The 17,761-nt window shown below is 42.1% G+C and overlaps 1 protein-coding gene across 2 annotated transcripts in view; it reads left to right on the top strand.

The window, feature by feature from the left end:
- Positions 1-3,160: 3,160 nt before the first annotated feature.
- The window catches only part of LOC134400795 (transducin-like enhancer protein 1), an 89,177-nt gene continuing 74,576 nt past the window's right edge, over positions 3,161-17,761 (top strand). For both annotated transcript variants that reach the window (XM_063129376.1, XM_063129375.1), the window contains exons 1-4: positions 3,161-4,438; positions 5,271-5,371; positions 7,417-7,480; positions 7,859-7,903. In XM_063129376.1, coding sequence (XP_062985446.1) covers positions 4,415-4,438; positions 5,271-5,371; positions 7,417-7,480; positions 7,859-7,903 — 234 coding nt within the window. In that variant the 5' untranslated portion in view covers positions 3,161-4,414. The remainder of the gene's footprint in view (positions 4,439-5,270; positions 5,372-7,416; positions 7,481-7,858; positions 7,904-17,761) is intronic.

Genomic DNA, 17,761 nt, shown 5'->3' with positions numbered 1-17,761 from the left:
AACTGAAAGTGCACGCACCCTGGGGAAAAAAAATCAACATTCCTCTACAGCTGCACCCTACAGAGGAAGTGCAGTAGTGGTAGATGGCAAGCTGTCTTTCAAAGAACTTGTCATTGTGAAACCCCTGATAAGCTTCCTAAGAACCCACAATGCAACTTGAAAACCACTGATCTAAGCCATAGCAGGTTTAAAAATGAATTAACTAAGCTTTGTATTACTTGTATGGCACAGTAAATACATCTATTGTAAATATGCAGGCAGGGAGCCAAACCACAGCACCTGGTGTTTCACAGGCATATTGGGCTTTTTTTGTCTCCCCCTTCTGGCAGCAACCCCTGTGTCACCCAAGAACACACACACCAGGGATCAGAACCCTCCAGAGCAGCATTCCAGGAGGCACAAAGAGCTGTTGCCAGAAGGAAAAATGGACCACATCCCTTCACAGAGTAGAGAAAACTTGACTGGCATAATAACCGTAAGCCACTAACAGTGGAATTGTGTTAGGAACTGGAAAAACTGGAATTCATGCTGCACAGAACTCTGGCCTATGTTCATGCCTGAAAATCATGTGTAACCTTAAGTTAAGAATCTAGTCAGGAACTTTCTAAAATTGGTTTTAAAATGCTACATTCTTAGCAAGATCTAGCTGGACATGCACCAGTGGCAGGACTTATTTCAAGGTCTATATACAGTATTTGCCATTTCAGAAACTTTTACCAAAAATGGAGGAAAACTGATGTACATCTACCTGCATAATGTACATCTACACTATAAGGCATGGGGTATTACCTGAAGGTGCCTGGTAAAACTCTATTTATTTAAATTTAGTAAAGTACATCATACAATATAATATTAAACTAAATATAGAAAAATACAATACAATGAAATTGCAACCTAAATCAATAGACATACTGGGATAGCATAAAATATAATACATATGCAAAAAATAAAACCACCATGAGATACAAGAGTTAAAACCACATTGCAGGGACTAAAATAGAAGGTCTTCAATACTAAAAATAATAATAAAAATGACAAAAGTTGAGAAAATAGAAAAGTGTTTGCCTGTTACCAAAAAGACGTGTGCCAGGTGAGCTTCCTATGGTAAAGCATTTGAGAACTGGATGGCCACCATCTTAAACATCCTCCCTCCACCCTCTGCTTCACTCTCTCTCTCTCTCTCTCTTTCTCCATGCTGGGCATGGGACAGAGTTCCATGACTCTCTCATAATGGAGAGAGAGACTTGGCGGGCACCAGAAGTTCCAGATGCCAGTCAGGTCCCTGGCTTTACAGTGGTACCCAGAGTCCCTGTGGACACACTAAGCAACTCTGCAGACACCAGTGCCGAGAAGAGCAGCTGCCTTTCCTGACACCAGCAGAGCCCCCGCTACCCACATCCCTGTTATCTAGTGGGCTAGATTAGATCCATGAACCAGGGATTCCAAACTCCTGCTCTACAGTGTCAAACATAGGCCATAGCTAGACCTAAGGTTTAACCCAGGACCATCCCAGGTTTGTCCCTGCCTGAGCGCTGGATGCCCTGTGTGGCACTTAGATGAACAGGTTTGACCCCAGGACAATCCTGGGATAAACCTTAGGTCTAGCTACAGTAGGGTGACCATATGAAAAGGAGGACAGGGCTCCTGTATCTTTAACAGTTGCATAGAAAAGGGAATTTCAGCAGGTGTCATTTGTATATATGGGGAACCTGGTGAAACTCCCTCTTCATCACAACAGTTAAAGGTGCAGGAGCTATACTAGAGTGACCAGATTTAAAAGAGGGCAAGGCACCTGCAGCTGTAACTTGTGATGAGGAGGGAATTTCAGCAGGTGTCATTTGTATATATGGGGAACCTGGTGAAATTCATTTGTATATATGAAGAACCTGGTGAAATTTCAGCAGGTGTCATTTGTATATATTGGGAACCTAGTGAAACTCCCTTTTCCATACAACTGTTAAAGATACAGGAGCCGTGTCCTCCTTTTCATATGGTCACCCTAAGCTATGGCCATAGTTTCACCTCACCACAATCAGTCATCTAGAATGCCTTGCTGCATTTAGTAACACAGTTCTTTTCTTTTACACTGCCAATACATTAAATCAAGTAGGGTTTTTTGAGCCTACCCTATCAAAAAACAAAACGAAACCCCCCCAGTATCTTTAAACTCTTTATTGGTTGCCCAGCCACTGCCTCAATTCCCCTTTATCCCATGAATAAGACTTTCAGTCCTCCTGCCTGTGGGGGTCTCAAAGTGGGGCATGATGGTGCTGTTTAGGGAAGTTTACATGGAACAGGGCAGCCTGCACTGAGATTTATTTTTATTTGCCTGATACATGGGCCTAAAAAACAAGGCCGCCAGCCAGTGAAGGGCCAACTGTCTCCTCAATATTAGCGAAATATATTGAAAAGTAAGGAAAGCTACAAAAAGTGGCTCATTGCTCTTTATGGCCACATTAGCACTTCAGTTCACACACTCGCCCTTCTGACAAATTAAAGAGAAAACTGTTGTGAGGCGAGGCTACATTTTCTGAAGCCCTAGAGAGGAGTTGTTCTGAGGAAACTTTGATACACATCGCTATGAACACACCATCCTCCAAGGCAACATCATGGGCCCTCGTTCCTCCATTAGCTTAAACAGGGCAGCATCTATCTGACTCTCGCAACTGCCTGTCCTGTACCAGGGATGCATTATTTATCTCCCTATGTTATTTTCACAGATTTCTGGAGAGAGCGGGGCAAGGTAAAGGAATAATAATAATAAAAGAGAGCGAGCGAGCCTAGCATAGTCATCTCTCTCTCTCTCTCTCTCTCTCTCTCTCTCTTTCAACCCCACGTTACTTTGATTGACAGCTCAGCCTCTCCACTCTCCTTCTCCCCGACCTTCCCATTCTCCCTGCCTGTCTGAGTGTTTCACCGCCTCCCATTGGCTCGCTCGGAGGGGTCCTGCAGCTCAGCTAGGAAAGCTGCCTGGCAAAGGCGGGCGGGGGAATGAGTGAAAAGGGGAGGCGCTGCCTACCCAGGATAGGCTGCCATTGGTTTGATGTCATGGCCCCACGTTGGTCCCTAAGCAGGCGATTGGTCAGACGCCCCTCCTCCCCTACTCTCGGGGCGTGGCCAAGGGGCTGGTTAGCTCGAGGAGTGTGAAACCGCGTGTTAATGTAACCAGCGCGGGCGGATACATTGTGTCCCGTTTATTGAGATCCCGCCGCCGCCAGTGTGTGCGTGTGTGTCCGTGTCCCGTGGAGTTTCCTTATTACGCGCTGAGCTGGTCTCCATGGAAGGAAGACCCTGGTGATTATTTGGGGGAGGAGAGGAGATCGCCTTCTCCCCAACGCCCGCCTGGATGTTTCCTCGAGGAAGCTTGGAAAGAACTTTGGCCCGGGATTGAGCAAGACAGACAGACAGACGGTGGAGGGGGGGAGAGAAGAGGCCGCGAGCAGACGGCCTGGGATGCTGCCGGGGCGCGCTTTCCGATCGGGGCTCTGAGGGTAGCGATCAAGTCGTCCTGTCCGATGAGCTGCGGGCCTGCGGAGGCGACCCAGGGGTTACTGCAAGGGGGAGCCGTGTTTTGATTTTTGCCCCGTCTGCGGTGCTGGGTGGGTCTGGGGAGGGAAGTGCTGGTGGGGGGCGGCGGCGGCGGCAGCTTTTCCTTTGCAACTCTCCGAACGAGGAAGGGGTGGTGGAGGATTTCCCTCTTTCCCAAGTCGGGCCGCTTTGCGCCCACGATCCAACTCCCCACTCGGCCCTGTTCCCCCGATTTCCTTCTCCGTGTCCCGTGAGTGACCTGGCCTTGTATCTTTCTCCCGGCGCCGGGAACAGCGCGGCCTTTTGTACTGGGACTCCTTCGCGGTGGCAGTCGAGTCCCTCCGTTGGACCGGGCACTTGATTGAGTTGGATTTCCCCCTCGGATCGAGTTTTTTCAAAAGAGCCTTTGGTTCTGCTCGGGCTTTCTGGTCTTACAAGTGCATCTTGCAAGTTCAAAACCGGCCAAGGAAGGGGAGGTTTTTTTAATTATTATTTTTGTACTGCCCCCTCCCCCAAATAAAAAGGCGAAAGAAAGAAAAAAACAGCCAAAGGAGCAGCAACGGGGGCATCGACAAGGAAGATCCATCCCAACCCGGACGTCTTTCGCGGCCTTCTTGCCTGGCCAGATCGCCCGGTGACTGACTTTCCTCCCCCTATAAAAGCTAACAACAAAGGAAGCGGCTGGGCTCGGGCTGGAGGAAGGCGGCGCGCGGGCAGGAGGATGATCCTGCAGCTGAGCCGCGAGGCTGAGTAGCGTGCTCCCCGCGCCTCTCCCGCCGGCTGCCTGCCTGCCTGCCTGCCTTGTGTTTTGTTTTCTCGGGTTCCGTCAAATTCAGGGATTGGGTCGAGCGTTGAGCTGCGAAGGAGCAAAACAGAAGCCAGAGCCATGTTCCCTCAGAGTCGGCATCCCGTAAGTGACCCTCTCTTTCCTTGGCCCCGATCCCCCCTGCCCCAGCTCCACCTGCGGGATGGGAGGCCCCCTTTGCCCGGGGCGAAGGGTGTGCAGTCTGGGTTGATGGGTGGAGGGGAACCGGTTGCTTCTGCTTGCCTTCTGCAAACTCTTCTGGCTGCGCTGAAAGAGCTGTTGGAATTAGGGGTAGGCGCCCCCCCTCCCCGCAGCCGAGGCCTGGGAAACTTCTGGTATTCCTGTTCCCCCTCGCTGGGGATGTTTGAAGAACCTCCCTTTCCTTTCCCTTCCTTTGGCCCACCTCCCGTTGGGGAGAGACTACTCCTTTGTTTACTCTTGGGTTTGTTTGTCTACTAGCCTATAATGGCGGGGAGGGTTTGGCCGCTGCTGTTCCTCTCGGCTTTTTACCCCAGGGGTAAAATAAACTGAGGCTCGGGGGAGGGGGAGAGAGCCAGCATTGCCCCCTCCTCCATATCTTGTTGATGTAATTAAATGTTTGGAAGCAACTTGCCTGAGCAATCCCAGCATGTTTTGCTTTTTAAAAGCCTCTTTAAAAAAAAGGGAAAAAAGAACACTAAACGTGGAGATTGGTAGGGAACACTAGTAAGTCTCCAAAAGAATGTTTAATGCCATTTCTGGCTTCCTCGGTGCCACATGTCCTTCGTCAGGTCAAGTGGCAATTATCTGCCCTTGGTGTCTGGATTGTCTTCTTGGTGGGTTGGTCAAAGTTACCAGGGCCCTGATAGTACAGAGATGACTTCATCTCCACGTCTGAACAGTGTCCTTACAACTCAACTTGCTCTTCTTTCTCTCCACCTCCTCACCCCAACTCCAGACGCCACACCAGGCTGCAGGACAGCCCTTTAAGTTCACCATCCCAGAGTCTCTAGATCGAATCAAAGAGGAGTTCCAGTTCCTCCAAGCTCAGTATCACAGGTGGGTGTGCCCTGAACAGTTCATCTGATCCTGCTTTCCTGTGCTCTGGCTGGAAGCCTCTTCTCTGTTGGGAATTTCAGGTCACTTTGAAACATACTTGTTCAGTGGGGTGTGTGTTGCTTCTGCAAAATGTACTTAATATTTGTGCCCAGGCGGTGGCGTGTGGAGTCAGTTTAAGGCCTGTCACTCACTAAAGTGGGGGTGGGGTGGGGAGAGAATCTGACCATTGTTTTTATTTGTATATGTTGCCTCAGTTCAGGTGAACTTCTTTCCCTTTCTTCCTCCCACCCCCAGAATGTGCTTTCAAAGCTGCACAGGAACTGTCAATATTTGCTCTGGGCACTTTTGAAAGAGTTTGAGTTGACATTTGGTCAGCCAGTGTTCCTGTCCTCATATTCCAGCTTTCCACTACAAAATGTTTGAAAAAATATTTTAAAAGGTTGTTCTGAAAACAGAGGTATTGAGATGCTAGAAACTTGTCTTCAATCCCAAGTAAAAGGATTCATTTTTTTCTGTGTCTTGACAAAATGGTGTTTGAACACTTACCTTAGTCACTAATCATTTGATTTTATGCATGTTTATTCAGAAGTAACTCCTGTTAAATTCAGTAAGATGAGACCTGCTCCCAAATAAATATGCATAGAAGTGTGGTTAATTGGGCAGATGTAATATTTGAATACATAAGAAGTAGGGTATAGGTTGCTTTACTAGGTATACATTTGTAAACATCCAAGAGAAATCAGTGAGACACTTCAAAGCAAACATTTTAGGGTCAGATTGTTAGTGTATTATCTTGGTTTGCAACAAAACACACACCGAGCAATTGAGATCAAGTGTTATATAGTTTGAGTACTCTGTGTACACAGTCTTAACTCACAAGATCAAGCCCATTCAGAGAAGTAGTATTAAAACAGCAGAGTTTTAATATGGTGTGACCAGGTCAGGTGTTTCAGTATTCAACTGTAAATACCTTTTAATCTTAGCAACAAAACTCAGGTAGTTGACTTTTCTAAAGAATTTGGCTTGATGGGCTTCGGGATTCCATTTTGAGCTAATACACTTCAGTTGTAATCACAATCGTGGGGCTTTTAAAAGTAATTTTCAATTGAAGTTGATTTAGTGTAAATGGGTTTGAAGCATGACAGCTTGATTCTGTGCATGCTTACTTCTGAGTAAATCTTACTACGATCTGTGGGGCATACTTACATGAAAGTGTGCACTGCATTACAACATAATCCTGTACATATTTTCTCAGCAGTTAGTCTGATTGCATTTAGTGGGAATTAAGTAAATGTGCATAAAATTTTAAAGGATATTGGTTTGAGTTTCAGTTGAAAGGGATAAACTGCTAACATAATATCCTGAGTTATTTAAACATATATGTGATGCAGCACTCTCTTATTGGTATCAGTGAAATTACACTATAGTCCATATTATGTGCAAAAGCAAGTATGTTTTTTAAATGAGATTAACTTTGGCAAGTACAAGTACCTAGTTATCATTGGGTACTACTGTATGGTACAAGTTCAAATGGGTTTGTTACTTGATCAGTGTTTTTTAAAAGCAACATTATAATCCAGTACTAGGTGGAAATGTACTTTCAGTCCTGAAATAGTGTATAATTTGAGGTCTTCCTTGCTATTTTAAAGTAATTGCTTAGGAAGATCATGTAAAGAAGAGTACAGTTGCAATTATTCTTAACTCTAGTGTTTTGTCTTTGTGGTGGAGGGGCTACCTTTCTGAATCGCACACTGGCAAAAATGCTAGAATTTTACTTATCAGCCATAGTTTCCCATTATATGCATGGTTTCTATATACCATCTGAATAGATGTGTGTGTAATTTGATCTGAATAGATATTATGTACTCTGCATATTTGAGCGTGGTCTTCTATATTAAAGCAGTATGCTAAAGCTTCTCCATATTTACACTGTAATATCTTATGTCACTTTCCCAAGCTAGTTTCTTTTCAGAATGCAAATAGAATGAAATGCTTGAACTCACATACCTAAGAATTCCTGTTGTGTTTCCCCCCTATCTTTCTAGCCTTAAATTGGAATGTGAGAAGTTGGCAAGTGAAAAGACAGAAATGCAAAGGCACTATGTGATGGTAAATACAACCTTGGCTGCTTTTTTACTTAGTTAATGAATAAAGTTGGAGGGATCTTGCATGTCATCTAATCTAACCCCCTGCTCAGTGGAGGCTGCAACTATAGGTGTGTGTGTGGTGGTGGGGATCCAGTCTCTGCTTAAATACCTCCAGCAGAAGAGAGCCTACCATCTTCCAAGACAGTCTTTTCCACTGTTGTGCAGCTCTTAAGAAGTTTCTCCTAACGTTTAGTTGATATGTGCTTCCTTGAATTTTTCACGCATTGGTCTAGTTCTGCTCTTTGGAAGAATAGAGAAACCATGTCTAATGTCCCATGTGCATGGCCACATTGCTACTTTGTATTTGTTTTTGATATACCGTTCTCCCCTTTCTTTGCAGTACTATGAAATGTCATATGGATTAAATATTGAAATGCACAAACAGGTAAGAAATTTATACAAAATCCATACAATAACAACATTTCTATTGTTCTTTGATGCAAGAGACTCTATGTATAACTAAAATTGCCATATAATAATTGAACTCCCAAAATCAAGGGTGGGAAATAGGGTATGGGGTAAGGAAAATATGCAGCTCATAGATACTTCCAGTTGTCTTTATAAGCAGGGGACTAAATAAAAACCAATTATTATTGCTGTGGTAGTGTCCTTTTCTTCAACAGTGCTTCAAAAGCACTTAAAGTTAAATGCTTTCAAGGAAATGCATTTCTAGGAGGAAATTCCATGTTGGCACAACCTTGGATCTGCCTAACCAGTCTTTGATGTCCATGCAGCATATGTTGATAGTTGCTCAAATCCTAGCAATTTAAAAGCATGAAAAGATTAGCGACTTGGAAAAGCTCTCCTTATGACTGAGTTTGCAAGTTCCCATAAAATTCACACTTATGGCCACTATAATGGTGAATAAAAAGAGTATTGAACTGGAACAAGGCACTAAGGACCTCATAAGAGAAGAAAAGCTAAATGATTGCTCAGCCCAAAGGACCTTCAATTGAGTAGTTATTGTCTGCCAAAGAAAGCATTAATGGCAGGGTGTAAGTATTCTGTAGATATGCTGACATCCACTTTTTCATCAAGATGCTGGTACAATAAGTCTTTCAGAAATCGATGGCCTCTTAAAAAAATTATCATTAGATGAAGTTGCACAGTTGGACACATTTCAAAGTGCAACAATACAATTCTTTCTTGATGTATATGTGCTATTTCATCTAAAACTCTTGTTTCATTAAATTAAAGAGCATGGCTGACCGGCTAGGGCACAGCGAAGAAATTGATTAGTTCAGGCTTCACATCTTCAGTATATTCAAAGGCTTCCATTAAGCAAGTGTGTTCAGTGCTGAATTCTGCTTTTGTAACTCTGAACTCTTTGATTCTTTCTTTTTTTTACTGTAAAATTAATCAGAATTAAGAAGTGGATATTTTTGTAATTCAAAATTATTGTGATATTGTGTCAAAAGTAGATGCTTTTTAGCTATAGACAATGAATTTGGTAATGCATGTTTATTTTCAAAATACTCAAATATGGCAACTTTCAGTGTTCAGAGGTATTGCTGACTTCTAACAACTTCTTCTTGTTCTTCTTGTTGTTGTTGTTATTAGTATCTGTTGAAGAAATACCCATATATTTGTTCTGAAAAGATTAGTCTTGTGTTGATAGAAATACTAAAGTTTTCATTGGAAAGAACAAAATGTCTAAACTGCTATTTCCTCACACTTTTTATTAAGCAGAGGTCTAAGTGCAACAGCTTGTTGCAGATCATAGGTTTGTGTACTTAATTGGTCATACTTTTGTCTAATGTTGTGTCTGACATTAATTTTTTTCCATCATAAATGAAGAAAATGTGTAATTTGAAGCAATGAATTGAAAACTGATTGTGCTTTTAAAGGTTAAACACACATTTTAAGACTGCTGGAATGGAGGCCTGTTCTATCCTTAATGTGTATTTATTATACCAGTTTTTTTCTTCTTCAATTTTAGTATGAATATTAATGGTAGTATGGCTGTGGTATGTTTTAAATTAATGGGATGAGCTGCCTATATTTCTGTAAGAACAAATTGGCAAGGCAATGTTTATCTTTACTAGGAGCTTGCAAATTCATTATATAGTATACAACACTAGATAAACCTTGACTTTAACATACAATGCAATGTAGTAGCATTACTTTCAATTGCACAGAATTATATAAATCTTCTCCCTACCTGAGCAATATGTTCTGAAAAATGAGAAGTTTTATTTCTCAACTCTGTCTAGATCATCTTAGACTTTAATAATAATAATAATAACTGGGGAGGGAAAGCTTCCTGATTTTAAACATGGACAGTATGTTCTTAGGCATTTGGTAGAGAGTAATCATAATTCTTATTAAAACTGGTGATGTGTAGCCCCTAGGGTGTAGCCAGGCTCAAATTGATGCTTTTTGCTGGCTGATCACCAGCCTGGCCTAAGTGCTCATTATGTTGTAGAGAGGGCCTTCAGAGTTCTCATTACGTTTGACAGGAATTCTCTCTAGGGGGAAACTGGGCATTAGCTAGACTCCTGACAGGCTGAAATTATTCTTGCTTTATGGCTTATAACCAAATGCTTAGCAAGGCATCATCAGGGGACACAGAAGTTGTCATATCTGACAACATCTCTTTTTTTACAGAAAAATGCAGTGATGGGGAAACTTTTCACCAAGCTCTAATATTAGTGTGTGTGTGAAAAGGCTATTGGAGATCTCTCCTTTTTCTTAGTTCTCAAAACTTCAGTAAAGTAAACACTGCAGTAGCTTTGCTGAAACAATTTTTCTAGGCTGCTAATTCAAGGAGAAAATTATTTGTTGCACTTCTGTAGTTGCTCTTCAACGCCAGCAGAATTTCCCCATTGTTTAATGCTGAATTTCATGAATTCAACCCATGTAAATCAGTGTTTGGGAAATGCTGGTTCCTATCCTGTTTCTGGGCCCCTGTTATAGCCATCCCCTCCTGGAAGACAATGAGGGAGCTGCTATGGGCAGCTGCACTGTGTGATTCATTAATGGTGGCTCTGTACTTTGCCACTTCAAGAGGTCACATTAGGGTTCTAATATGCACATTACATGTAGTTAGCTCCTGATTTGCAAACCTGTAGTAAACTGCTTCAGAAAGAATAGCAAGCCTTAGGCTTGAGAATGTACTTAATTCAGGTATATTGCATGATGTAGCAAGCTAGAGTTAACAAACCATGGGTGGTTGAGAAGATGAGCAGGAGTGCGGACATATGCCGATTCCCAATGCCCTCTTGCTCACAATGCAATCAACAGCCCAGAGATGCTCCATTCCTGGGTGGGTTATTATAACATCCGAACCCTGTACACAAATCTGGGTATACAAATTGTGTACTTCATTCTGCCCCTATTATTAATTTATGTATACTTTTCATTCCCACTTTGAGTGTCGTTTGCCTTTACAGCAAAATGGACAACATCCAGTGAATTCTGTTCGACATTTGGGCTATCTTTTGCAGAAGGCAATTCTCTTTCACCTCCTTCACCTTAGTGGTATTCTTAGTAGTGGTATACTGCTAATTAGGGATAGAAGAACCTGGTGAGCGTCTGATCTGCAGGAGCTTGCTGGGCCCATCGCTGACACCCACCCCTGTGAATTGGGCTGCACGTGTCTCTGTCGAGCATTCATGGTGCTTGCAAGTGCTCGGGAGAGGCTTGGGAGGCCGCTGGGCATTTCTCCCCTCCACGCTAATGGCATCTGCACCAATGGGCCCCCTTTAGTGCACATGGGGGGTATATGCCATTAGCATGGAGGGGAAAAATAAACCGAGGCCAGCAGCTGCTGCTGGGGCATCTGGTTGGGTCCATAAGAGGGGTCCGCTGCCCCCTCGTGGAACCAACCAGATGCTCACGACAACCCTACTGCTAACTACATTTATTTGCATTTTGTTTACTAAGCACTGCATTAGCTACAAGTACGGGAGAACATTTCCATGACCAAAATACTCCAATATCATCCATGGTGAAGGAGTAGTACTATATAAGCAGGTTTCTATTGTCATAAGATATATAGGCTTGAACCCTGAGTTGCCATAGTATGACCAGAAAGGGTAGTATCTAAGTTTAGTCTCTTTAATTTCAAGGGATTTACTCTTAAGTAGGACTAACATTAGATACTACTCAAGGCCTCCTACTATTTGTGGAAGGGTTTTTAATCAAATGGGCGAATCTGCTGGTTAGGGACAGGGCCCCTTACACCTTCCATGTTCAACTCTGCAGAGTCAATTTTCAAGGAACTGCAGGGGAGATGGGGAATTTTGCAAAAATGCCTCTACTCCTTCTGCCATGGGGAGTGTCCCATACATGGAGTTCCTTTCATGGAATCTCAGGATCCAAGGCATTGTTTCCAGAACAAAAGAAGAGGAAAAGTGTTGTTGTTTTTCACTTAACCATTAGTAATGTTGGTCTTCCTTCTGGCACAACCACAAAGAGAATAGTGTCTTTTCCTTAAGATTGGGTATTTTGACTATGTATGTGGGATGATAGACCAACCTCTTTGCCAACTGTAGTATTGTCAGGTACCTGCACAGGGCTTGTTTTAAATTATTCAACAGATGGCTTTTTTCTAGCTAGCATCTGGGGAAAGCTAAGCTGATGCACAATCTAAAGCTGATGTAGATACTTCTAGGAAACAGCCATAAAGTGTATGAGTTTTATGCCAATATTTATTTTTTTAAAAGACTGGCTCATTATGGCAGCCGGGGTTAGCAGTGGTTACTATGGTAAATTCAGTGCCAAGTCGCAGAGCTTTTTGGATATTAATAGGTGCTTGGGAAGTGTTCTCAGTGTGTTGTTCTTGCCAATCATGTCTGTTGGCCTTCAGAATAAACCAGAAGGTAAACCTTCTTGTGTGTTAAACCCCAAATTGTTTAGGTGTAAGATTAGCCTTTGTTCGGTGGCAGTCGGCCAAAGAAAGATGGATCGCTGCTGAACCCACTGACAGACTCTATTAACTACTACAGTGTTTGAGTTCCTGCCATCCTAAAACTGACAGGTGGGGCTTTGTCTGCTTGGAAGAGATTGCTGTGATCTTTCTGACCTGCCTTCAGGCAAGCTTGTTGCTCTGCCCTTCTACGTTTCTCTATTTGGCCTGCTGCCTTCTCACTTCCAAATAATTACAACTTCAAAACAGTGCGTGCTGCTTACAGCACTAATCTCTTTTAAGAAACTGCTCCTGAAGCTTCCTCTGTTCAAGACCCCATATCTTTTCCTGATTGCATTATCAGTAGTGGATGACTACCAGTGGGTCTGATCCAGCATGGCTCTTCTTATGCCTACAGTAATGGGCTAAACCGGGTGTCAAATTGAGAGGCAATTTCGTTGCCCACAGCTCTTTGAATGGTGATGATAGTATTGGCCTTGTTCTCACTTAGGGATAAACCTGAATCCAGGCTGCACTAATTCAGACTGCAGGTTGAAGCTCACATGACTGAATGCTCCTTCATAGCAAACTAGGTGTCGGGGGATAAGGTTCTAGCGACGTACATTTTTATATGCAGTGATCTTGTTTTGTATGGTGGGCTGACCCAAGGCTTCTGTCTGGGCTTCCCAGAGAGCTCGCAAACCTCAGTAGTAGGGGAGATATATGCAGAAGGAAATAGGGCAAGAGTTAAGACCCAAGATCCTCACCTGCCATTTCTCTTCAAATTGTGTAGTATTTGCTCTCTCTCTCTCTCTCTTCCCCCCCCCCTTTTTCCAGCTGTTCAGTGCTTAACAAGATCCTCTGTAAGCTTTCCTCATGCAAGGTGGCCTTTCCATTCATTGCATGCATTCTGGGGTGGTGCATTCATAGGACAGGGCTGTACCAGATGCCCCTCCCAAACATTTGAATTGGTTCTTAAGATGAAAGGGAACTTTTCCATATTTGCATATGCCTTTTCTAATTTCAGGTTAGAGGGCAGCGATACGTTCTGCCATGAGTATGTATGGAGTACTTATCTTTAGTCTTACCTTGGTTAATCAGGGTACTCTAAACAATTAAAATGATTGGAAATGATTGAAATTAAGGCATGGCTGATTGGACATGAGCCGTATTCCTTCTGGATTGGTGACAAAAAACCTTTGGCTAAATGGCAGCTTTGTGGAGTAAGACTTTCAAAAATTATTGGACAGAAAATCAACCTTTTTTTTTTTTGGTTCTGTTTTCAGCCTTTTGATATCTTGGGTAAACAGTCGGTCAAAGCAGCTTATGGAGTAAGGTGACCAGTCAGTGTATTGACAAGAACAGACACAATAGAAAACTGCATTAGGAGGCAAGCCATTGGGATCTGCAGTAAATATATTACTGAACACAAGTGAATTGCCAATACTGCTTGTTTAGCAGTTTGCAAGGGCAATGGCAGTATGGATTTTTGAATTAGAAGGGAAGGACTGTTCTTTCTCTGTGCTGGAACATCTAGTGGATGGCTGAGAAGAAAATTGATTTAGAGAACAAAATGCTGCAACCTCTGTTTTGTGCCATGTGAAAGGCTTCGATGGATTAGTGAGTGAAAACACAAAGGTAGCTTTCAGTTTTGTAGAAGGAGAGCAAAGCAAAAGGGGTCTTTGTTTGCTGCCTGGTCAAGATGGCATTCAGCTAAGCCTAAAAGATGTGGGGGTGAGACTCCCTCCCCCACCCCAGCAATTACAAGTGCTCCTTTAGTTTATTCTGCTTGGATTGAAAGTGCCTGAAATCAGCTTGTTATGTGAATGTACTAGGATGATCATTATCACCACTGTATGTTTGTGGCGACAAGTTCAATTTCACATTGACTGCCCCCCCCCAAAGGCTATGCAAATTAAAAAAAAAATCAAAGTGTTTGTGTGTATAGGCTTCCAGATTTGTCCAGGTACATTGCTAATCTTATCCATCCATCCATCTGTAACATGTATGCATCCTAAGCATACTTCCTCAAAAGTAGGTCTCACTAAGTTCAGTGGAGTTTACTCTCAAGCAGCTGTGCATAGGATTTCAGCTCTAGGATAAGTTCACAGCTCCGTGTTCATCACCTAGTATGTTCAATGTAAGTATATGTGAACTGGCCCTAGATCACTTACAATAGGGAGGCTTTATATTGCTTTACTTTCCTCTGAGTGTAATATTCTTAAGTGGAGGCAGTTCACACATTCACCTGATAGCCATGAATGATAAATTATTCTATATGATTTATGTATCGGCACTTAGATCATTTACTTAAAATGTTAACATATCAATGGGAGGAAATCTTTCTGAGAGCTAGTTGAAGAAAATATTATTTCTGAAGGGAGATAATTATAAATTATCCCATTGTAGTATAGGGGATAGACTAGGAGGATCTGGGTTCAGTTCCCAGCTTAATGGGGCTTGCATAGGAGAACAACTGCATCATCAAGGCTTTTAACAATAGTACTACTGCCCACCAGTACTGAATATATAGTAAAACACATGGCACTTAGAAAAAGGTGAGGGGAACAGTAACAGTACACAAACTGCAGGAAACTCACACTTGCATCATACACTATTTCCTACACAGGTATTGCTTCAGGGTAGGGAATTGTATATGCCCAGCATATGTGCAGTCATATGTAGCAAGTGCAGAAATATATACACAGCCAAACCAAAGCCTATTATGTTGGGAAGCCCCAGTTGGCCTGTAAATATGGCAAAAGAGGTATATCTGCATTCATGATATGTGACACTCACATTTTCCTCCGTGGAAGTGGTACCTTTGTTGGAAACCAATCATGCATGAAGTAGCCCTGACTGAGTGCAGAAAGCTTAGAGTTTAAAGCTTGAAAAGATGAACAATTAACAGTTTCATCCACTAACCTGTTAAGAGAATTAAATCTGCTTCAATCAAATTACTCTGTTTCAACTGACTTGTGAATCAGGCTGTGAATGACTTATTGAGACAGACAAGAGCATAATGTAGTTGGTCTTCCTCTTTGAGTTTTGCATCCACTCACATTAATGCTATCCCAACAGCAGAGATGTTTATTAGTTGAAATACAGTAATACATTCATATGTGAATTCTTAAAGGGGTTGGGGATGTGCTTAATATAACATTCCTATTATGTGAATGTGCAAATCATTACATTGGTTGTAGGAGGCTGGGCAGAACTGAAGTGATGCGCTGTTGTTGCAAATATATTTAGACAGCCACTGATCAAAGCTCATTTGAAATGGATATATGTTCCTGTTTATCAGTTTGAGTTTAATCTATTTGGATTAAGTTTTCCCACCCCTTTCTGCTGATGACAATATTAATGGTGACAGCAATGATAACTTGAAATATAGTTGAAGGCCACCTTCTACGGCTTTTTGTGTAATGGTTAATATGGCTGTAAATAGGAGATGAATGTGGCTACTTTTCTAAGTCTATTACTCAGGAGGCCTGTAAACTTGATTGGCTGTTACAATTCTAGCAGAATCATTCGATTTGAGAGCAATAGAGAGATAAGATATCCAATTACCCAAATGATTTGCAGGGCTAGCCAATGTTGTCATGGAGACGTGAGTTGGAACAAATTAAATTTTAAGCAATAAAAATAATCTTAAAGCACGTCTGGGAACAAGAACATTTGGCAGTGGCACTTACCTGAATTGAATCTTAGTTTGACATGCTGTTGTTTGACATTGATATACTGTGGGGGCTTAAACTTTTTGAAATGGCATACTGTCTCTTAATGTGTAGCTGTCACTGCCAAAATAAAGAGACTAGCATATTTAGTTTAAAATAAAAGCTTATTAATAATGCATGTGTATTGGGTGTGTGTGTGTGAGGAGGATCTCAAGATGAATTAAATCATGGTTGTATACAGCATACTATTTGGGAATCCAGTGACTTCAAATGTGTGAATATTTAACTTCCCAATCTTAACTGTAAAACTACTTTGCTTACAGCTCCTTAAAAGTAAACAGCCTATAGATTTAACCGGCATGATGACTATTTCACTGTAAATGCATTGCTGCAGTGGTGGACGTCTTAACTGACTGTTCCAGTTTAGCTTTAGGATATTTCTTCTGAGCACTTTTTAAAAAACACAATAGGCCGTATCCAATGGGGACGCTGCACTTATGCAGTTGACATAATGCTACCATACATGACCTGTAGCACAGCACCAATAGCTTAAGCAGGCGCAAAGGGTTTCCCCAGAAAACCCGTCACGCCAACTTACACTATTAGTATCTTGTTGATTGCATAAATGCAGCAGCCCTGTTGGTTACAGTCCTGCACCAAAAGATTACACGGCACAAGACTTAAGGCTTGCTGGAAGGCTGCAGATGTGGGAATCTGCTATTTCTCCCCTGCTCCCACTCACAAGCAAGTAGAAATGTCTTCTGGTTGCATGGTGGAATCTTTGGATCCAAACTATAATATATCAACAATTTTAAAAAGTTAGGAAAGTAGACGTATGAGAGCAGGGAATAATTTTGGTGATAAAAAATAACAATCTGAGTGTGTTTCTATGGCACAAAAGACTACTTTTTCCTTATTAATGCTATATCAAGCTGATTCCTGGCTTGCAACATGGGTTTAAAAAAATATATATCCAAGAACACCCTATAAAGAGCTTTTATCCTCATGTCTGTTAGACAGATGGAGACAAAAATTGGTCTGAGGTCAAGCCATTTGCTGCATACTCGCAGCCTTCGATTTTCCTCACCACAGATCATCTCAAATGATTCGGTAATGACCAAAAGTGCAGCCTTGACCTTTATTCCCCGGTGGATTACTGTTACACAGTATAAATGGCAAGAACAACATTTTGTTCATTCTGATAGAGTTTGCAGCTCTATTTTGCTGTGCCTTCTGCAGCATAAGTATGGAGTATTAAGTCCAGTTGGTTGCTGATTCTGTGGCAAAACTAAATATATCATTTCAATTTCAATTAGGTGATCATAGTATCCTTTTTTAAAGATGATCTCTTTTCACAGTATCCTAAGAAGTCAACTTTTTTAAATTACCTTTATTTCTAGCAGGGGATGAACTCATCATTTTGGCAAAAGTTGGGTTTCTAATCATCACAATTAGGTGTTGCTAAAACATTTGCATGTCTTGCTTTATTCCCCCTTTCCCAGCAATACCTTTCCTTCTTTGCTTTGGCGAAACACGTTGGTTAGCATATGGATTTGTTTCTGCCATCTCTTTTATGACCTATTAAAGTGGCTGATTGCAAAGATTCTTATAGGGGCTTAAAATACTGCACTTCCTATGTGTCAGTTAAGCCTTCAGGAAAGGGTTACACTTTTTAAATTAGATGCTCTGAAATCTAGCATGAGTCATGGCCAGCCAA

This window comes from Elgaria multicarinata, chromosome 6, assembly GCF_023053635.1.
Source record: "Elgaria multicarinata webbii isolate HBS135686 ecotype San Diego chromosome 6, rElgMul1.1.pri, whole genome shotgun sequence".
Taxonomy (NCBI): domain Eukaryota; kingdom Metazoa; phylum Chordata; class Lepidosauria; order Squamata; family Anguidae; genus Elgaria; species Elgaria multicarinata.
Note: the sequence above shows the minus strand (reverse complement) of the source record. Positions and strands in the feature narration are given on the sequence as shown.